This window comes from Balaenoptera musculus, chromosome 12 (assembly GCF_009873245.2).
Source record: "Balaenoptera musculus isolate JJ_BM4_2016_0621 chromosome 12, mBalMus1.pri.v3, whole genome shotgun sequence".
In the NCBI taxonomy this organism is placed as follows: domain Eukaryota; kingdom Metazoa; phylum Chordata; class Mammalia; order Artiodactyla; family Balaenopteridae; genus Balaenoptera; species Balaenoptera musculus.
The window spans coordinates 61,850,682-61,873,987 of record NC_045796.1 but is presented as its reverse complement, the minus strand read 5'-3'; the positions used below and the strand labels follow the sequence as shown (position 1 = coordinate 61,873,987).

Genomic DNA, 23,306 nt, shown 5'->3' with positions numbered 1-23,306 from the left:
AAATAATATTCCTTTACGTGCTAAGTGGTATCTAGAGAGTGGGATAGGTTTAATAAATACCCTAACCCTAACGCGTACCCTAACCCTAACCCCTACCCTAACACTAACACGTACCCTAATCCTAACCCGTGCCCTAAACCAAACCCTAACCCTAAAACTAACCCTAACCCTAACCCTAACCCATACCCTACGCTGTACCTGAACCCGTACCCGAACCCGTACCCTAAGCCTAACCCTAACCCTAACCCTAAAACTAAGCTACCCTTGACTGCTTCTGCCTCCAATAGATTTCCTTAGGACTAGTGTTTTAAGGAACAGGTTAAAAAGATAGGATAAGATAAGGAACACACCCATTATAAAGAAATCACATTAGATTTCTCTTTTTAACCTGTTCCTTAAAACACTAGTCCTAAAAGTTGACTTTTTAAAGGTCTGATATTCTTTCTTATCTACCCACTATCCATCAGTCAAAATTTATAAAGTGCTCTTTGTGAAGACTGAGAGGAAGATCTAAAAAAGTACAGATACAGTCTGTACCTTTATACACAACTAGGGAAAAAAGTATGTAACCACTGGCAAAGGGTGAAATAAATATTCAAGTATACAAGTAGCTCCTGAAATTAGAAGTCAGAAGAAGGAACAGTCCTTGCCGCTGGAGGGGTCTGTCTTTCTTAGGAAGAGGAATTCCGGTTGTCGTCCTCCTCCCCAACACTGATAATGCTTGATATACTTTTGGCATAACAGCATAGACATTTATATATTTCTGGTTATCACTAAATACAAAGAGAAGTAAGGTTCCTTTTTGGCATTCTAAGAAGGAAAGAAAAATCAACATGTAAAATGACAGGAGACCCGAGATTCACTGTGGAAGCCAGGCCCGATGCATCTGGCACCACAAGTGGGTGTTCCCCCATGTTTACCAATTATATAAAAGCCCTGATGGGTAGTTAGCATCAAGAGAGAATTTTCTAAGTTCAGATCAAATATTTGAGAGCACCTTTCTCAGTTAATTGTGAGCAATCTGTTCATTTTGCCCAATTGTAAAATCAGACCTATACCCAAACTGTCATTTCCTCTTTCCATTTGAAGTCTTGGGGGTGCTTTTTTAAAAAAAAAAAAAAAACCAACTTTTTAAAAACATGTTGCTTTTTAAAAGTCATAATCCAACAAATACTTTTGAAATTACAGTCTGTGATAAAGCATTGTGATTGGCATTGTACAGGATACAAAAAACATAAGATGTAAAACCTTCTTACTAGTTTACTAGGAATGTTTTTACTTATTGGAAGATACATGCACGAATAGCTTAGTGACAAGTTCGTTGGTATGTGACAGGAGACTTGAAGTGGGAAGCATTAGGACTTACTGACAAAGGGCTTCAGATTTATTATGTCTAACTTGGTACTTGGTCTCTATAAGCAGCCAATACAATAGTTTTATTTAACTTTTGGTTAACATTGCTAAAAATCAAATCATACTGATTTGATTATGTGCAGAGTCCCTGTATCTGGCTATTTTGAATCTATTTGGGAATAGTTTTTTTTTTTAATTAATCAATCAATTAATTAATTATTTTTGACTGCATTGGGTCTTCATTGCTGCGTGCGGGCTTTCTCAAGTTGTGGCGAGCGGGGGCTACTCTTTGTTGCAGTGCATGGGCTTCTCATTGCGGTGGCTTCTTTTGTTGCGGAGCACAGGCTCTAGGCGCATGGGCTTCAGTAGTTGTGGCATGCGGGCTCAGTAGTTGTGGTTTGTGGGCTCTAGAACGCAGGCTCAGTAGTTGTGGTGCACGGGCTTAGTTGCTCCGCGGCATATGGGATCTTCCTGGACCAGGGCTCGAAGCAGTGCCCCCTGCATTGGCAGGCGGATTCTTAACCACTGCGCCACCAGGGAAGTCCCGGGAATAGTTTTTAAAAAAAGATTTCTTGACTTCTGTAACAAGGGTGACTTCTCATTTAGAGGACTCCTCAGAATGTGATGTAATATCAACATTTTATAATAGAACTTCAAGTTTCATGCATGCTATTACATGAGAGGCATAGAAATCACTATCTCTCCTGACCATCTTTATCTGTAGTAAAGTATTGACATGTGGTAATTGAGGTGACATTTTGAAGGGGGTATAAGTGAAGAGCATCAATAATTGGAAAAGAAAGGTTATAATTATAACAGTGAAACACAGCATTGTCAAAATAGTCACATCTTTTGAGTGTTATTACCTAGAAAAATGTGGAATCCTGTTCAATTTGGTTATCTTAGAAGGGGGAGGAGGGAATTCAGGAAATCAAAATGGCATTTACTTTTTTTTTGACCTTGAGAGAGGTTTCTTATTATCTTGAGCATAAGTCATAGTCTTCCATTCTTATAGTACAGGTTGCTGATGCTTATTTTTGTTTTGTAAGTTAGTAATGTTCTCAGAATTACATGAGCCAACAAGAGAAATAGGTGTTAATAGGTGTTACTAAGGCCATGTTTTGCATGGGTATCCTTAGTATTAAAGCATCTTCATCAGATTTCCTAATCTGTCAGTTTAACAAGGACTCTTAGATTTGAGGAAGAGTATTTGTGGGGCAGATTTTGGGGAGAGTCTACAGTAGATGCAGTCACAAGATGACAAATATTTTCTGTGTTCTGCATAATTCCCCTGCCAGGGCTATGATTAAACTGCAGTGCTGGATGGTCAAGGGGTTACTGACAGGCTGGGACACAACATGGGTGTGATTGAAACTAAGATAGACTATGTATTAGAAATATGCATTATTGATTCTCAGCTTGTATCACTGTTGGCACGCATCAGCACGTCTCTAGGCTGTGGCATACATGAGCTAGGCTGTGGGTTATGTGCAGTGAACATGCAGACCTCAGCTATAAGGCTGCACCATTTTCTCCCATTCAAGAAAGTGTATTAGAATGTAAGTGAGTCTGGGTGACATTGGTTCAGGGATAGGCTTAAATCTTCTCTAATCTTTCTTTATGATATAAAGAGAGTCTTGTATGGAGTTTCATCACTAATTATTAGTACTTGCTTAATTGGGATATTGAAAGACACTTGCTAATACAATGGCCAATCACTCAGCTACTGATGAGAACCCCACCAGGAGACATCCATCACAAAGGTGGACTTTTTTGCCTCCCCTGGTTTGGTAAAAGGGCCACAGGGTTTACCCATGACCCCAAACTGCCCTACTTCCTCCCACTTATGTCCTCACCACCCAGTAATTTGCCTCACAAAAGTAATTACATTTGAATGTAAGCCAAAATAAGATAGTATTTCCTTTTCTTGTGCTTTCTTTTCCCTACCATATTCAATAGTTAATCTGGGGAATAACCATTTTAATTAATTAGAGAAATAAGCCACACCAAAAGACTGAATTTGGGGAATATATAAGGTTTAAGAATTATTGCACTTAGAAAACTGGTGTTTATTCCATAGCTGGTATAGTATTGGGGACACATTTTATGGTTCTTCTTCTGTTATTTGACTTGTTGTTCACACTGTAAGAAACAAATAGAAGGGAAGAGAAAAGCCAAATAGCCCTAAACCAGAGGAAAATAAATACTATTTAAAAAGATTCCCCAAAGAACAACAATGTATGCACCATAATTCTGAATAGAAACTAAATTTAAAGTGAGAAGCAGTGTGACAGAAATGAAACCTTTTTAGAAAAATAAAAGAAAAAACTTTCCTTTTACTCAAGAGAATTTCTTGTTGCTGAGCTGTAACTTCAATTCAAAACCACTGCCCCTACCTGGGTACTTGGATTTCTACGTCACAGAACGTAAGAGAAGGGAGACAATCTCATAACTAGAACAAGGAGAAGATGCAAGTTTGCAAAAAATAAGTTCAATGTGGGCATGTTGAGTTCAGTATAGCTGTGGAATATCCAAGAGAAGATGTCCTCTTATCGGCAGTTGGGAAAATGAATTCAGAGCTTAGGAGAGAGATTTGGGCTAATAATATAGATGTGAGAGGCATTAACATGTAAGCAGTTTACAACTCAATTGCATGGTTTTTACTCTGGCTATCCTCCTTTTCCCTGATTTAATGGTGCAGCTTACTTAAGACTTTGATATCTAAAGGGACCACATTCTCTATTTTGACCTCCTTGCATCAGTGATGAATCAGGGATTATGGATGCCAAACAACAGTGCTCAAATGTACTTTATTGTTCCTTGCCTGCCAAATCTACTGTCTACTTTCCATGTGCCAAGCCGTGCGGTAAGTGCTTTTGATTCATTATCTCCACAACGACCCTATGAACTGGGTGAACTCTCTGTTTCGTAAATGGGGAATAACAGAGGATCAGTGACTGACCCAGGGTCATGGCCAACAATAAGAATTTGCACTGGATTTGAACCAGGTCTACCTGATTCTATGGCCTTTGCTCTTCTCCATCAACCTGGGTTGCCTCCAAGTGCCTATGGCTGTTGACAGTTTGTTCTGCTCCTGAATACAATTGTTCTTTCTTTTTCTTTGATATATAAAAGACTTCTTTCAAAAAAGTCTAGAAATATATACAAAAACATTAATAGTGATTATCTCTGCATGGTGAAATATGAATCATTTTTGTTTTCCATACTTTGTACTTCCTGAATTCTATGAAATGGACAAATTTATTACTTTTTTATAACCAGAAACATAATGGCACTACTTTCATAACAGTGATGATTTTTCTTCCATGCAGAGTATTACAGGTGAGCATTTAATGCAGTTTAACCATTGCTTCCCACCTCCTTAATCACATTAATGGGAATCCTTAAAAGCAGCATTATTGGTGATTATTTTGCTTACATATGGTCTTAGCCAAAAGAACAAGAAGTGAAGATTTTGCTTACGACTCACATAAACACATTGGCTCCAGTAGGAGGAGCGTATATTGTGGTATCAAGACCTCAATGAAGGTTTTCTTTTTTCCCTCAACTCCCCAGTTTACACAGTGTAACTACCGAGGTGCTAAGTATGCATGGCAAGGAGAATGGAAATCTTTGACATACATAAAAAGCACAGGAGATTTGGGGAAATTATGTTTTTAAGCAGAAGAGAGGAGAAATGAAAAGGTAAAGATAGGGAGTAGACTTTTTAAAAATTTATTTATTTATTTTTGGCTGTGTTGGGTCCTCATTGCTGCGTATGGGCTTTCTCTAGGTGCAGCGAGCGGGGGCTACTCTTTGCCATGGTGAGCGGGCTTCTCATTGCGGTGGTTTCTCTTGTTGCAGAGCACGAGCTCTAGGCGCATGGGCTTCCATAGTTGTGGCATGCAGGCTCAGTAGTTGTGGCGCACGGGCTTAGTTGCTCCGGGTCATGTGGGATCTTCCCAGATCAGGGCTCAAACCCGTGTCCCCTGCATTGGCAGGCGTATTCTTTACCACTGCACCACCAGGGAAGTCCAGGAGCAGACTTTTAACTGCTGTTTCTCTTGTACACGGGTATGTGTCAGTTCAGTTCCACTTTGCTCTTCACTTAGCCATTGACACTTGTGCATTTAGCCTTAGTTCTCCACTAATATCAAATGCTGTGTTAGATTGGATTTGGGAGTTATATAAAATTATACCCTTAGGAAACAAAAACATTTCAGGACTGTGGAAGCAGGCATTAAATAATTACATTCAAAAGAAACACAGCAGAAAAGAAGCACACTTTTTAAAATCCTGTATTAAATTAAATTAATTCTCTGGTTGTCCGCAGTTTTGAATTGGCCTGTATTTAAGTTGCAGGCTTCTAATCGGAAGAAACCCAGTGTCTCTATACAAAGATATAAAGATGCTTAATAAAGAATATTTGATTGCCGCTACATAATCCAGCCCCAAACTCACAGCCGTATACGTCTTTTTGGCAGAATGAGTGAGAAAAAAAATCACTGTTCCTCAGCTGTGCCCGTCCACCTTTTACTTTACAGAGCTTGCTTGTTTCCGCGTCTGCATGCTCATCTTTCTGTGTGGTGCCCTAGGACCTTGAACCAGGGCTTGCTCATGCGCCCAGGGTACCTGAAAGGCACTGACACTGCTCCCCGACCCCCATCACGCGTCTGGGGGACTGCAGAGTGACTTACTGGGACACTGAAATCGTATCCAGGGTCCTGGAGCAGTTAAACTGGCTTTATAGATGTACTGACCAGAAATAACTTATTCATCCCGAGGAGATGGTCCTAAAGTTCGTTGTGGAAGCTCCATGTGCAAGGGTTACATCTTCTTTCCTCCCGTAGTAGAATTTACCAATAGGAAAAAGTAAGATTTGAAGAATAAGTTTAAACATTACTTGAAAAAATTGGTGCTGGAGGCAAAATATGCAGTATTCCTGTGATAAAATCTGCTGGATGGGAAGCCCAGATATTTTAATTGAATGGCTACGACTGGACCCTTAGATATTTGAGTTGTAATGGATTTTAGTGGTCAACTGTGGTAAACTTCATTTTATAGATAAGTATTTATTCCTTTTCAATTGTGTTGGCCAGTAGAGCTATTAAGAGCCAGAATCTTATGGCTGATTCCTGAAGTCATCTAGCTTGACTCCTGTTAGGAATGTAATTAAAGTGTCATCTCCCACCAAAAGAAATAGAATCTAAAGTAAAACAAAACAAAACAAAACAAACAAACAAACAAACAAAAAAGAATCAGGTAGCCATGGTGATGATGCAGCTGTTTCTCTGAGATCTATTTTTACACTTTCTTCATTATACATTCCATTATTTAGAACAGCATTGTACAATAGAAACTTAATGGAAGCCACATATGTTAATTTTAAATTTTCTAGTAGCTGCATTAAAAAGTAAAAAGAAACAGGTGAAATTAATGATAATAATATATTTAATCCACTGTATCCAGAATAATACCATTTCAACATACAATCAATGTAAAAATTATTAATGGGACATTTTATATTCTATTTTTCTTACTCCTTGCTTTCAGTATATATTTAACACAGCACATCTCAAATCACACTAGCCACATTTCAAATGCCCAGTAGCCACATGTGGCTAGTGGTTACCATGTTGGACAGTGCCGATTTAGAACATATTCCTTTAAACCTTAAAATTTTATGGAAACAGATACATTAAAATAGAATATAAAGATTTTAGAAAGAGCTCTTAATACTGTTAGATTACTAGAAAAAGGGATAAGTATGTTGAAAATACCTAATAAATCAGTGGAGTAAAATAGCTATCTGATGGTATTCTGCATTCCTTAAGTTACTAGAAAATATTGTAATAATAATTGCAAGTTGAAAATGAGGGAAAACTAGGACACAGCCCACTCTCAATCTACTTGAAATAGGTAAGTTTTCTATCAACAAACCTGCATGCCCACTATGGTTCTTGCAGAGTTACAAGGCAAAGGTTTCACAGGTGTCCTGGCTCTCTGGGGGCATTATTTTAGAGCTCTGGCTCTGAGTTTGAGAACTTGTAGAGACAGGTAGAATCCCCCCACAATGAAGCATTGCTATAGAAACTCTTTGAAAAGATTGTCATTGATTGCCTGAATTTTTGAGGCTAACAAAATGCAAAGAACAATTATAAATCGTCCATCTCAGGTGGATTCAATATAGAATTATTCAGGACAGGAATCTGTGAGATGTCTTCATTTCCTGAGACTTTACATGTAAAAATCTTTGTTTTAGCTCATTAAGTCAGGATAGGTTGTTTTTAACTCAAATTTGTACTTAATTTGAAGTTTTAGAAGAAGAGTAGGGCTATAGTTTTTGTCATCTAGTCATAGCTCCCACTCTACCTGCCCTCATATTATCTTTAGTAGAAAAAACTTACCACCTGAGAGCTATAAAATATGGTAGACAAATTGTTTTCTTTGGTAAAATGTTTCTTAAAAGTTGCAAAGTAACATTTTAGCCAGTAAAACCAGAAACCCCTTTCAGTCCCTTTTTTAAGATGTCTTTAAGTATATTGGTTTTAAGAGGGGCAAAGTAAGGAAAAATGTTAAATTCTAGAACAACAGTTCTCTGCCCAGAGCCGTATAATTGAGGATTTTGTTGCTGTTGTTTTTTACATTATCAATGGAGTGCAGTTCCCTTTCTCCCACTCCTGTCATGCAGACTTTAGGGAGTCAGTCTGAATTTCTTGCTTGCTCTTTCTTGGGTTGATTTCTAAGAGATCTTTTTTCCATTTTTTTTGGCACCAGGAATTAAATAGCTTTAATTACTTGGATCTGTACAGACTTGCTGACCTCTTTAACCTCACTTTGTTGGAGAAGGCAGTGATCGATTTCTTAGTGAAACATCTCTCTGAGCTCCTGAAGAGTCGCCCAGAAGACATTCTAACGCTCCCTTATTGTCTGCTTCAGGAGGTCCTGAAGAGCGACCGCCTGACCTCCTTGAGTGAAGAGCAGATCTGGCAGGTAAGGGCACTCTGCATGGGTCCTCTTTCGGCGTGAAGTCGTGATTAAAAGGAATGATTAAATGTTAAAGGATTGAGGAACGACGACAACGATTTTGTCTGGTTTGGTCCACATTGGAATTGAAGTCCTAGAAGTCAGTGCTCCTTGATGGGCAAGTAACTGGAGAACACCAGCCCTTGAGGCTTGAGGCCTCAGCCCACTCAGCTTAGCTCAGGGAATCGCAGGTGAGGTTCCTCACACCCTCACCGTGGTTTCCCAGAACCTAAGGTGGTTACATCAGAAAGAGTCAAGGGTTTTTATTCCCCTGCGAAACATAGTTACTTAAACTGAATATGAGAAGGATGGATTGTAAAGTGGTATTTATGCCTATTTAAGACCAATGGAATCAGAATAAATTCTGGGCTTTCCTGTAAACAATTCAGAAACCTTTCTTTGTTGCAGCAGAGAGCAGCTGGGACCTTAAATGAGAGGACGCTCTCCTCCCTTCACAGTGGAAAAATCTCCCTCCTTAGTTCATTCTGCATTCATTGCTATTTTCCTAAGCCCTGCTTTTTCACCTGACATAGCATTCTTTTCAGATACCCTTTGCCTAGGGGACAGGAGGATGTTTTGTGTTTTCAATTTGATTATTCAATTGAAATCCATTTCTGCTCATCCCCAGTGATTATCCTTGAACAATCCACACGGTGTCTTTGGGAAACAGTCAGAGCCCATCTTCCCCTGCTTCTTATACTGTCTGTCTTACTCTCTGAAGCAGTGGCTAAGCCATCCTGTTACTTCTAGGGTGCCATACTTTCAAGATTTCATGATCATTTGAAAAATATTTATATACAGAATACAAGGGAAAATATGAAGTCTTCTATTAGTTGATGAGGCAGTGAATACCTTGTATCTTATCAAATGACATTCAGAGAATACTTTAATTCTGGACAAAATGGAGTCATAGGTAGCTGTTAATTATCAGCATCTGATTCTACTGATTGCTAATTTTCCCAATGCCTTTCTCCCTTATTTCTTTCTTTATCTTACTTTAATCAGCAACTTCCCTCTTCACTGTTGCTTCCACCAGTGAGGATAATAAGACCTGCAGTGTACTGAGGGCCTTTCAGGACCCGGGCTCTTTGCAGACTTATTAACTTATCATCACAACAGGCCTGAAGGATGGTTGTTATCATTCCATCCTCCAGACAAGCAAAACGAGGCTTCAGTGTCTTGCCTCAGGGTTACAGAGCAGAGCCAGCCTTCACATCCAGCTTTGTTGACACCTGCCCTCATGTCTCCAGTATTCCACGCTGTCTTGAGAAGAAAATATCAGTGAAAAAATACAAGCCATAAATTATTTTCTGCTTCTTAGGTATTTCTCATCATGGTTGTTCAAGCAGAGGTCAAAAGTGTTGGTGAGGGTGAGTTTTTGGTATGAATTTTAATTACCTATGGAAAACACAAATCATCAGAATTACTCTGGTCAGCTCAAAGTGAGGAACTGCCAAATTTTTCTTTCCTTCCCAAAGGGAAAAACAAAGACTTAGAATGAATTCTGTATTTAATTATTTCTAACCTAATTGAGATGTGAGCCAACCATCCTTGTGGCTTCTCTTCTTGTGGCACAGTTGAAGGCACTGCCCGATATCGACATGGTAATGTACAGATGTGTGAGTGTCCAAAAAATTCCATACTATTCACATAAGAGTTATCATAATTGCCTCTCTAAATGTTACTAATTTTATAACGTAGAATTTCAAAAGCTGCTTTCTGCTGCAGGCAATGTTTTCTTATACCTGGTCCTCAAGAAAGGATTAAAAGACTCACATAAATATTATCAATTTAGTCATTCAGTAGGCAATAAGAAACTGTTTTTGCTTTATCTTAGTAAATAAGTAATTCCCTCGCACTCAACCCAATAGATAAAAATCAAATCAGTCCAGTTATATTGCTTCAAGTATAGTTAAGTTCATGATTTTTGCTGAGGTTATACTAGTAATGCAATATACCATGGAAGAATCTAATATTCAGCCCAGGGTGAAGATTGGGTATGCCAGAGGATTAGTGTCAGGGTGCTTTATAGAAGTGAAACTTGATGGACAGGCTGGAGACAGATCTACAGAATCTCATTAAGTTGCTGAATTGTTCATTACGGAACGTTCTCACTGTAATAAAGTGCTCATTGACTTTGACAAATCCCTATCCCATGTCTTAAAGAAGGACAGTGAAACAAGGGGTGTTGGGGAGAAAAATGGAAATTGGCACAAAGTAGGACAAGTAATAGAAAAGCGGATGGAGGGGTAGTGCTGTTTGATTATGTGCAACTGGTAACTTATGTGAGAATGCAGCAAACATACACACACACATCTACGCATGTGGCTCTTCCACTGTCTAATCTACTGATAATGTAATCTGGGATATTCCCTTTATTTGGCAAAAGGCCCAATTTTTACTATTCACCAGACTTCATGCAGTTTGGCTCTAAAGATGTGTCATAAGAACCATCAAGTTATCCTCAGGGAACAAACTATTTTTTTTTTACTTTTTCCTGCTGTCCCTTATCCAGTCCCTTTCCTGCTAAAATGTGTTGCAGGCCGTGATAACCATTCTGTGAATTTGGAAACCTATGAAATCCCCCAAGATCGTGCTTTTTGTCTCCTCTTTTTTTCCATCTGACCTTTTAAAACTTTATCTTGTGTCCTCTCTCACAGAAGCCTTCTTCATCCCCCCTAGACATTTTTTTCCTCCCTTCCATAGCCTGAAACTACTTGGTCTATTCATTAACTTCACTTTATATTCACAGGTAATGTAGAGACTGCCCCATATACACACTTTTTTTTCTTTTAACATCTTTATTGGAGTATAATTGCTTTACAATGGTGTGTTAGTTTCTGCTTTATAACAAAGTGAATCAGTTATACATATACATATGTTCCCATATCTCTTCCCTCTTGCATCTCCCTCCCTCCCACCCTCCCTATCCCACCCCTCTGGGTGATCACAAAGCACCGAGCTGATCTCCCTGTGCTATGCGGCTGCTTCCCACTAGCTATCTATTTTACATTTGGTAGTGTATATATGTCCATGCCACTCTCTCACTTTGTCCCAGCTTACCCTTCCCCCTCCCCGTGTCCTCAAGTCCATTCTCTACGTCTGTGTCTTTATTCCTGTCCTGCCCCTAGGTTCTTCAGAACCATTTTTTTTTTTAGATTCCATATATATGTGTTAGCATATGGTATTTGTTTTTCTCTTTCTGACTTACTTCACTCTGTATGACAGACCCTAGGTCCATCCACCTCACTACAAATAACTCAATTTCATTTCTTTTTATGGCTGAGTAATATTCCATTGTATATATGTGCCACATCTTCTTTATCCATTCATCTGTAGATGGACACTTAGGTTGCTTCCATGTCCTGGCTATTGTAAATAGTGCTGCAGTGAACATTGTGGTACATGACTCTTTTTGAATTATGGTTTTCTCAGAGTATGTACCCAGTGGTGGGATTGCTGGGTCATATGGTAGTTCTATTTTTAGCTTTTTAAGGAACCTCCATACTGTTCTCCATAGCATATACACACTTTGGATATATAAGGACAGAGAAGTCCCCTCAAAAAATCCTTTTTTAAAAAAGTTCAGTTCGATTCAGCTCAACAGTTTGGTCTTAGGGTTCAAGGCCAGCAATTTCTCAGGTTGCAGATGAAAGACACTAAATTGGTTATTGGGCTCAAAGAAAGAGGAGACTAAAAAATGAGCAAATCAGCCAAGGAAGAAACATGGGGCGTGAGGTCACTGGCATCCGTGACCTGGCAAATCTCCACTGTTTTATTTTGCTTTCCGGTTTTAACTTTGACTTAGGATTTTGTTTCAACAGGGCCCTGTTAAATTTCTCCTGTTAGATTCAACGTATATTTTCAGACTACTGAGCCAGGGGGTCCTGCTCTAAAACTTAGAGTGAAATCATGAAACAGTTCCATACCACTCCCACATATTAGGTCTGTTTTCATTTCATAGGAAGTGCTGGCTAATCTGTTTTTTCTCAGGAAAGTGCATTCTCTGCCTTTTATATCTCAGGTTCTCCTTTCTGAGAATGAGGAGGAGATTACTTTCCATGAGAGTACAGTTTGTAGAAAAACCTGAATATAATGTAAATTCTTACATTTGCTAGCATAGGGAGAAAGTGTGGCTGTCCATCCATCAGTATTTATTGAGCACCTACTAAATGCCCCAAACCATGGAATGTAAGGCAGGGTACAGGCTAGCTAACTCCATTTCCCTCTCCAGGCCTTACCGCAATTGGGAGGGATCCTTCTGATTTTAAACCATTATCTAGCTCTCTGGATTATTATTTCATCTCTGAAGTAGCAGAAACAAGAAGGACATTTAAAAATGGATAGTTTGTGGAAGTACAAATGGGTATTTCTCACGCGCCTATTATGTGCTGGGCACAGTGTTAGAAGCTAGATCCTGGGGTAAAAAGCTTTATAAAAGTGTTCAATTATTAGGTTAAAGAGATTTAACTTTATTTCTGAATGTGGAGAAGTTTTATTTACCTTTAATTATTAATCTCTTAACTGCTTCCTACTTTTAGTGAAGAGGACTTACCTTACTTTTTAAAAAAATTAATTAAAAATTAATTAATTTTTGGCTGCATTGGGTCTTTGTTGCTGTGCGCGGGCTTTCTCTAGTTGCGGTGAGCGGGGGCTACTCTTCGTTGCGGTGCATGGGCTTCTCATTGCGGTGGCTTCTCTTGTTGCAGAGCACGGGCTCTAGGGGCGCAGGCTTCAGTGGTTGTGGCTCACGGGCTTAGCTGCTCTGCGGCATGTGGGATCTTCCGAGATCCTCTGCATTGGCAGGCAGATTCTTAACCACTGCGCCACCAGGGAAGTCCTTATCTTACTATTTTATAAGGATAGTACATATGTCAGTGATTTTCTTCCTTTATTAACCTTGGGTTGAGGGCTCCTCCTTATATTTTGAGTCTAACTTTGCCTGTACTTCAGTGGATAACAGGACCAAACAATTCAGTGGTCACATCACTGATGTCAGACAAGATCAGACCTTAGCAGGGAGGGTCCCCTTTATCCTAGTCATGTCCCATTTTAGTTTGGCAAAGAGGGACCATGTCACCTGGTTTGTGGCTGGGGAGGTAATCATGTTTACATCTGTCTTTGATTCTACATCCCCAGAGGCAGAGGCTGTGCCTGTAGGGTTTGTGTTGAATGCTACCGTGTTGTTCTCTTACACTCTATAAATAATAAATAAAAACAATAATGTATAGTTTTCATATTAAAATGTACTGAATGGATAATAAGACATCCTACTATTCCTACAGAAGGCTGGATTTATTCTAAGAAAATTGGTATACACAGAGAGTTTCACCTTTTAAAACTGCGTTTTTCCTGGTATTTTTGTTGGAAATTTGCTTCCATAAGTCATACTGTTAATAACACATTCACTTTATATCTCTAGAGACGTAAGTCACATACTGTTTAGAGTAGTCAACAACCTCAGATGCGGTGATTTTTGTTTTTGACAAGCCCCTCCTGGGCTTTTATCTACTCCACAAACTACCCACCTTAGAATTTGATTTAATCATTTTCCTCAAAAGGAGTCCCAGAAAGTGAACAAAAAGCTACTATCCCTTTATAGTTGGAAAATAGAGGACACTAGTGATGTACTCAGCTTTCGTCTTTTATCTCTTAGATGATAAACTGTCCCAAATGCACGTCTGACCAGGGAGAAGCAAGGACTTCAAACAGTACTGTGTGTCCAACAATACTATCATAATACTTCACATTTGAATATCACATCACAGTTTCCAGAGTGCTTCTTCATCTCGCATTGCTTTGCGCTCCTTTGCTTTGTGTCACAAATGGGAAACTGAAGTAACAAAGCTAGAAATCAAATTCACGTCTTCTAATTCTTGGGTTTTTCCCACTTTGGTCCACAGCTTCTAAATTCATAATAGAAGTGCAAAAATACTTGGGCGTGGTGGACGGAGAGGTGCATCAAATTAATCCCATGACTTTAAAAGAAATTAGGAAGGGTTTGGCCATTCCTGTTCTCTGGTGTAGTGCCTGCAGATTGAAGGGGTAATGGCCAGCTCTGCCTGCCTTCATGCCTGTGTCACGTTGCTAACTCTGACTCTCTGCTCCATGTGCTTAATTCAATCTTTCGTTCATTTTAAAGAGTCACCGAGTGTCTACTCCACCCAATCGCATGCTCTCAAGCACCACTGCTGCTGCTGCGTGATGGGTTCTGGGCAGTCGGTTGCAGAAAGGTCCCATGTGGCCCTGCTTTCATGGATCTCACAGAGTCTGATGTGGAACTTTCCACTTGCTATTCTTTCCCCCCGCGCCCGATTCCTTCCCAGTGGGGACCGACCTGTAGTGATTTCTGTGCTAATTTTGGCCGTGTTGAAATGATATGGGTGGATTGGAAAATGAAATCCTTTTGTTTGGACATTTCAACACCACCCAGTGTCCCTTTGCCTTTTCTTCAGTGCTCGTTTCATTGGTAATTCTTGTTCATTGTATGTGCCCTCTAAACAGCTTTGCAAACCTTTGTCCATCCCTGTAGTACAGTCCAAGCCTCAAAGAAATCAAACTGCGGGTGACCATTTAACCAAAAAATTCCGCTAAGTGGTGTCCTCATTCTTAACACTAGGACCTTGGTAACTAGAAATGGAATAAAATACTGTGACCTGAGAACTCTCATTCCCTCATCCCCCCGCCCAAATTGCAATCTTTCATCATATCTGCACCCTTCCTCAGTTTAATTTCATATATGCATGTCTCATTACTATTTTTTAAAATTTTTTTTTGGAGAGGCACTTTCTGGGCTTCTTCATGATATCTCGTTTTATTTTTTTACTTACCATTCCTTAAAGTAATTAAATGTGTACCACTTCTCAATTTTCTTCCTGAAACTTCTGGCAGTTCCTCCCAGGTAGCTACAGTCTTTTCTACAAATGTGATGAGGATATCTCCATTTCCTTTTTACTAAATGTTAGTGAAGAGAATAAATAGTGGTTTGTTCACATCCCAAATAGTGCTGTGCCTGGAGGATGTTTGATCCTTGGAGGACCCCCAGCTAGACACTGAGCGCTTCTGCTATTTCAGGGCTTGGTGCTCGAAGCTGCCAGAGTGTATATTTAGTCATTCGTCCTGATCTACATGCAGCTGATTCCTCTGGGAGGACTCATCCCCGAGGAGCTTGACTAGTGGCCCTGCTGTTGTTTGTCTGGATCGTGTGCCTTTGCGGGACACATGACCCATTTATTTCAGAGGGACTTTGCTCCAGCTGATTCTCAGCGCTAGAGCTGTGTGTTGTCAAGTAGCTGTGAGGGGCAGTGATTATTGGAAATTACAGGAGACCTGACTTGTATTTATGTGCTGCTGTTCCCATGAGTTAATAGCTCTTTTTCCTTCCTTTTTTTTTTTTTAAATGAGCACAACAGAACAACAAGGTGATTTATGAGATATAACATATTTATGTTCTCTGCTTCTAATTTTCATTGTGATTCATGTTGTTTCCAGACTGATATTTTTGTTGTTGCTACTGTGAGAAGGAAAAAGATGACTGGAAAATATTACTTATGTATTGGTAGCCAGCAGTAATATTGCTGCTACCTGGGTTATCAGGGATTTAAAAATAAAACCCAACTGTATGCTAAACATGAGGTAGAAACCTCGAGGCTAGGCACAGAAGTTCATCAATAATAATAGCAGCAATGATAATTTTTACAATCCTTGGAGAGCTTTATACTTTTTAAGCATTTTTGCACACATAATCTCATTCAAGTCTCTCATCAGCCTCGTTAAGGTTGAAAAGGCAAGTATTACCCAGATTTTAACAAGTGAGGAAATGGAAACTCACAGAGGATAAATGGTTGACTCCCTTCACAGTACGGTTTCAATGTGGGTCTCACTGTATTCTCTTCAAATACTCCAAATCTCTAAGAAAACAGAAACTCAAAGTACCTGATACATCTTCTCAAAAGTCAAAGTGGTCATATTACTCTGTAATGAGTGAGCCAGCAGTATACGTTTCCTAATAAATTATTTCACTTTCACCTGTTGTGCAGCTCTGGGAAGTTGCAAAAATGACTCTAATAAAAGTCATACAAGAAAGTGTCGCTGAGGGTCTTTCTTTATCAGAGCCTGGAAAATTGAGGCTCTAGATGGTTTGTTGAGAAGGAGTGAATGGCGAATTCTGGCAGAGGTAGGGAACCGCCTTTCATTCCTTCAGGGTATAAAGTGATAAAGTGTAAAGCAGGAAGAGAAGGCCCATAAGGGAGGATCACTTAAAAATCCGATCAAGAGATTTAGATCAGTGTGAAGAAGAACCTAGAGCGTGGTTATTTCTGCTGCAGCCCTACAGACTGCGTGGTGGGAAGTCTGCAGACTGTTGTTAGAGTGTGGATGGAACAAATGGAAATGATTAATCATGATATCTTCATTTTATACCTGAATATTGAAATTGAGAAATTTATGCAGTAGAAATTGACAGCTGGGTGATGGCCTAGATATGGGGTTTAAGAGAAAGGGAGAAAAATATTAATTCATTAGTATTGATAAATGTTAGCCTCTTTCCAATAGAAGTGAGCCTGTGCCCCATGTCCTGCATCGCCAAACTATTTCTATAGGAATCCTTATCAAGCCAGTTGAGTGCTCACTGGCCACGGTGTTCATGCCAGTTGGCCATGTCAGACCATGGAGATCCACCTGTTCTGGGCATTCTAGAGGAGAGGATCTAAATTTAGCTGTGGAGTGACCTGGAGGCTCTAGACTTGTTTATATTCCAAAGAGATGTCTGGGGAAGCCTTGGCATTAATTGTTGAATACTGACATCCTTACACCCTGCTTCTCCCACTCCTGCCTCCAGGACTTCTGCTACAAGTGAAAACAAGGAAGAACATCTCTCAACTCAACACACCTGGAGGGGAAAGGTGGCCATTCTAAGACAGTAATTGTGGGCTGCCTTCAGAGATAAAGATAATTCTTAGACTTCTTTTGTGTCCACAATACAGAGTAATGCATTCTCTGTGGTGAGGTTCTCCTCCTTAATCTGACTACTGCTTTGTTACTTGAGATGCCACACTGGAGGGATGAAAACAGATTTCAATATTCTGGTAGACAAAACATAACCAGGAAGAAAAATTCTCTTAGGAAAAAAAAATATTTGATGGGTTCTAAAGATAAATAGCACAGGTTTTTGCATTGTTCCCCTGTGTCTATAGGAAGTATTTAAAAATTTTTTTCTTTTATAATTAATTTATTTTTATTATTTATTTCTTTATTTTTGGCTGCGTTGGGTCTTCGTTGCTGTGCATGGGCTTTCTCTAGTTGCGATGTGCAGGCTTCTCACTGCGGTGGCTTCTCTTGTTGCGGAGCATGGGCTCTAGGAGCGTGGGCTTCAGTAGTTGTGGCATGCGGGCTCAGTAGTTGTGGCTTGCGGGCTCTAGAGCGCAGGCTCAGTAGTTGTGGTGCATGGGCTTAGTTGCTCTGCGGCATGTGGGATCTTCCCGGACCAGGGCTCGAAACTGTGTCCCCTGCATTGGCAGGTGAACCACTGGACCACCAGGGAAGTCCCGATAGGAAGTATTTCAAGTCAGTTCCAGTAAGTGGAACAGATATTACTTATGCTTCAAGAACAGAAGCTAAAAAGAGCCGGGCCAGCTGAATGCACTTATCTTCTTTGTGTGTGTTCTTGTTGATGAGAAATGCCCACATGCCACCTCCTCTGGCCACACAAGGAAATCAGGTAATTGAAGTAGTGATGGATGGTGCGCTGAAGTTTAAACGTTTTAGGAGGACCTGTCTTATTAACACTTTAAAACAAGTGAGCATAATATCATTAATTTGATTAATTCATTTGCTCTTAATATAGCTTTTAATTTGTAATTCTAGGTGAATTACAATGTAATTTGGCATAAATTATACTAAATTGACTCTAGGTCAGCCAATCACAATGGAAAATTACTCACAGCTGAAAGTAAAACTAGACTTCTCCAGCCAGAAAGGACGATGCTTAGTTAAGAGACAGATAGACTTTAGGCGTCCCTCTGTTCGGCTGTGAGAATGACATTGAACCTGCCGAGGGCTGTAAGTGATTTCTTATTCTGCCCACTGCTGGGACTGTATACTCTGGAGTGAAGCCCAATAGAAAGAGTAAATAATAAAGTAAACAAAGGGGTTGATTTGTCAGGTTGCCAGGTCCCCTGAAGAATCTTTCTGCTCTTTTCATCTCTTGTACGACTTAGGCCATGTAGAGGGGCTGTGTAGTGCTTTCGAATGATGAATTCCACACCTCTTGGATTCGAGAGGTTAGAACAGGTACTGACCCAGGTCGGCCTGCTTTTCATCGTCCTGTTCTGTGAACCAGCTAGGAAATCTTTTAAATCCCATGTGCTGTCAGTATCCCAAAGCCACTCCTATTTGACCAATATACAAACTACCTTCCGGGCAGAAGGAAGTTGTGCCTTAAAAGCCAGTGCCACTCTGGGAGAAGAACGAAGCCCTCAGGAGATGACAGAGCCCGGTCATTGATAAAGCTTACTGGAGGCGCCTGTGTGCACATGAGAAGTAAGGTGACTACTGAAGGATGGGGTGCTTAAGGAATTGGTGGGAGAACAAGGATGGATTTGGAAATACTTGTGTTTTAACCATGTGCCGGATATCTTCCTTTGAGAATTGTCTCCTATAAAAACAGTCAAAATGAAAACTTTGAAATGCTACAGAAAGTCATATGACAGATTTAGTAATATCCTGCTTGAGGTATATTTACATGTAAGTAGAACTATGGGAATTTTGTGCATTCTCAATACTTTTGCTGTGAGCAATTAACCCATAAAATGAGGTCTAGCTATGAGGGGACAAATTTTGCTAAATATTGCATGGAAAATTCCAGGCTGTTTTTAATAATTCTTTTTACTTTGTTAATTATGTACCCTTATCGTATCGTTCCAACTCACAATCTAGCAAATAAAATGGCCTAAGTTTTATGTAACAATTTTGAGTAGAGAGGTTAAAAACTACCCTGTCCGCTGTCTCTTACACATATACAGGTGGGGTTCACACCATACACACGCTTGCAGGTAGACACACACACACACATACACACACACACACGCACACCACAGGTTGCATGCATATTAATTTTTGCAGCTAAAAAACTTTCCTTTGTTTTGCAACACTGACCTGAATCATAATTACTCTCATTATTGGCTGGTCGATCCCAAGATTAAGGAAGAAAATAGAAGTTAGGAACTTATTTTTGCTACTCCAAGTGTATATTTCGTTCATGATAAATTTTTTAAAGATATTAATGTCTGTAGTCTGGATTGTTGCTCTATGAATGCAGCTGTATATTGTCTTAATTTTCTCCAAATCCCTTTTATGCCAAATTTAGCCTGGCCTAGCACAGAAATTTTTATTCCTTTTCCCAGAATATTCTTCTTGATATCAGCATAGGGTTGGGGGGGTTCCAGTCTCTCCTGCCCCTGTGGTTTCCAGTATAGCTTCATGTTCTTAACTCAAAACCACCCTTATTTGATCCATACCCTCTGATGGATGAGCTCCTTTGAGGTCTTAATGGGGTGTTCTTCGAGAACAGTAAGGATTTGGGGCAGAGGAACTAGTACTGAAGTAAGCAGAGCAGAGGGGTTGAGAGAACACATTTACAGGGTATTTCTGCCCTCGGTTTTATCTTCTCATCATTTAGAATGCCAGCGGAATAAATGGGTCTGTTAATCAAACAGCACTGAGAGGTTAGGTCATTGGAAGCCTTTTTAGTCATTTTGTGCTTTTCAAGAGTGAATTGCTTAGAATTATGCTGAAGACCCACTTGAAGCCTCAGCTGATAACCCTACCTGTGTTTTATAACTCTGCACCGTCAGAACTCATAATAAGTCAAACATTCTTTCAGTGGTACTCATAAGGGAGGGGAAAAAAGCCCCACAAATTTAAGAGTAATTTCAGATCGTAAATGAAAAGGAGAGGCACGACTGTGCATTTGCACCAATCATGCCTTCCTTTCATCTGCTCTGATTAGGCCTGGTGCGGTTTCATCAGACCCCTCCATCACCGAGCTGTCACTCCAGCCGTCTGTTGATTGAAAACAATCAAGGCTCTGATGGCACAATTATTCTGACCCTTTAACTAGAGGCTGCTGTGATAATGAAAGGTTGATTATGATAGTTTGTGCCTCTTTCAGTTTGCCAAGAAGGTTAATTTGGGCATCAGACGGATGTTTAATGGGCGCTTGCTGGCTACACTGAGGTAAATGAGAACGTGCAGTCTTGGATATTGCACGGATATAGTTTGGCTGTCAATCATTGTCATTTGGAGTTTGTGCCTCACACTCTGGAAATCACATTTTATTTTTTCCTTGGGATTTAATTTATTCTGTGCCCTGAGGAAGTTCTTTCACTCGGTGACCTTCACAGCAGCTTTCTCTGCCTTTTTTTTTTTTTTTTCTTTTTTCAAATGGAGCTCAAAGGCACAACACATCTAGAAGAGCATTTTTCTTTCATTTTCACTTAAAAATGGAAACTTTAAAAATCCATCCTTATCACTGCCTTCCAATAGAGCAAATGTTTCCATCCCGGTTGTGCAGTGGGGAAGTATAAACGACAGGGATACTCTGGCCAGTTTGCTAATGCCGCAGCTCCCGCAGTTGTTCTGCCCTGTTTCTTACACCAACCAGCAAAGCTAGTAAATTCAAAATGGGCGCATATATGGAACTGAAGGCTCCATTCTCCTTATGTTTCTCTCAGCAGCATGTCTCGGAATAGTTTGATGAATTCTTGTTTCCAAGGGCAACATCTGACTCCTTTTCCCTTCTTGGGAAGCATGGGGGAGGGGTTGAGCCAGGGAGACAGATATTTGTCTGCAGGAGTACGAAGGTTATTAAAAGTTGCAAATTTCAATTTGTATAATCCCAGCGCCTAATCTTGTTGCTTTTTGAAGCATAGGGTAAAAAAGATGCAGACACCTAATAGTGCTGGTCTTTACAATGTGTAGCTCATTACAATCTTCTTTTATGCATACCTTTTAAAAATAAAAATAAAGGAAAAGAAGAAATAAAGGAAACCTTTAATTCTGTCTCCAAGCTGTGCATAGTGGTCTCCTAGATTAGGCACCTAAGAGCCAGAATCATTGTTCTGCTTTTTCATTTGTGTTGTCTTCAGGTTTTTTTCCCCCAGTGAACATTCAGCAGCATATTTCCACCTAGCCTTGGACGTTTTTTCTCACATGTCAATTGTAAAACAATTAAGTCTATAGATGTTAAAGTGACAGCATCATAATGATTATAATTTTATTTCAAGTGTTCTATTTTCACACTATTTATTTCTTGCTTTAAAAAAAAAAAAGCTATTCGTTTTTGAATGGTAAAGAGAGTCATTAAGCGATAATTCAGTCTCACGTGAAGAGGCTCAAAAAATGAATTGTCATTGAATCCAGTTACTGTTTTAATGCAGCCCTTATTTAAGCAACAGTGCTGTTTAAAATATTTTAAAAGATATGCGAATAGGATTGTGCATATATATGTGTAGTCTCACCAGATTCTTCACTGCACTAGACCACAAATGATGATTTTTGTTTAGCTCTCTGGATAGCATGCATAAAATCACCCTCAGGGATGCTTAGTAAAGTTACTGATTAGTTATGTCTTGTTTTTATTCCAGCAATGGGGAGTAAAAAGTTAAACAGGGGTGAAATGTCAATCAAGAGAGATTTTTTTCGGTATTTAAAAAATAGTGTGACTTGTCACAGTGGTATCTATATTTTATGTTTAGATTCACTATGTTTGTTTACAAATTAATGAGACTTACGAAAAAAATTTCTTCTTGAAGTATAATTCATTCTTTCAAACTGTTTTTTGTCCAAGCCTGACTGGGTTTCTGCCTTCCCCCAACCTGTTGAACCCTTTACCTGTTGTGGAAAACTGATATCCAAAAACCAAGGACTTTCCCTTATGTCCTCATAAGCTCTCCACCACATTCCCAGAACTGTGCTCTCACGCTGACTCCGTTCACTGAAACTGCATCCCCTCAGCAGTGATGTCCCCCTTCAGAGGGTCCTCAGAGTGTCTCACACCTCATCTCCCGGCCTGGGCTGGCATTTCCTCTGCTCGCAGGGCTGGCAGTCATTGGACCCAGTTTCTCTTTCCTCTTCAACCCTTCTGTCTCCGCCTTCAAGGTTCCAACACATTGTTCCTCCTAACCTTATGAAGATGTCTTGGATCTGTGATTTCTCATAATTCCCACAGATTTCCTTCTGGGTGCCTGGCCCTGGGACTGAGACACGCTCCTCCTCACCGGACAGCCTTTGGAACGGCTACTACCTTCCAGTACTCCTTCCCTCCCCCATTGCAGCCCCTTCCCCGCTCACAGGTCTTCTGAGATTGTCAAGCCACTGGTTCTCCTGCACTGGGCCTGTCTGCCCACATACCCATTTTCCGTACACGACTATTATAAATTGGCTCTCTAAGCCACTTCCCCCACTCAAAAATATGTCATCGTTGTGCTAAAAAAAATGTATCTTCTTTGACAGAAATATCACTTGTATATTATACTCAAAGGTGCTTCAAGGTGCGAATAGAGGATTCAGCGTTCCCCACTTATTTATAGGGTGATGAAATGAAGTTGGAGAACGCAGTGTGAAGTATTCTTTTCAGGCATCAGTAGGCAGGGTGAAATTCACATAGTGAAGGAGGTCAGTGGTCGGCATGGCATTTATGTGTGTTCTTTGCAACTCACTGAGGGTGTAGGCCCTGGCACCGCAGCCCACCAGCTCCATCCCCTTGATAGTAGTGTCTGGCCCCTGACCGTGTTTAGTCATGGGCTTCAGGTACTGGGTTCCCCACTCCAATCACTGTACTCTGTAGCTCTAAATTAACGTTGAAAGTGACCTTTGAGGATTCTTTTCTTTTTACTTGAAGGCTGCCAACATTAACCCTGAAATGCAGC

The 23,306-nt window shown here is 40.0% G+C and overlaps 1 protein-coding gene across 10 annotated transcripts in view; it reads left to right on the top strand.

The window, feature by feature from the left end:
* Window positions 1-23,306, top strand: part of KLHL32 (kelch like family member 32) — a 229,167-nt gene that overhangs the window by 141,633 nt on the left and 64,228 nt on the right. For 5 of the 10 annotated variants that reach the window (XR_005022231.1, XM_036872151.1, XM_036872152.1 and 2 more), the window contains one exon: window positions 8,131-8,346. The exons of 2 other annotated variants lie outside the window; for them this stretch is intronic. Coding sequence is in view for 5 of the 8 variants with exons in the window: in XM_036872151.1 (XP_036728046.1) it covers window positions 8,131-8,346 (216 nt within the window). In the remaining 3 variants the exon portion in view is untranslated. Of the gene's footprint in view, window positions 1-8,130; window positions 8,347-23,306 lie in introns of those variants that run through there. 3 more of the 10 variants (XM_036872153.1, XM_036872156.1, XM_036872159.1) reach the window with 3 other exon arrangements.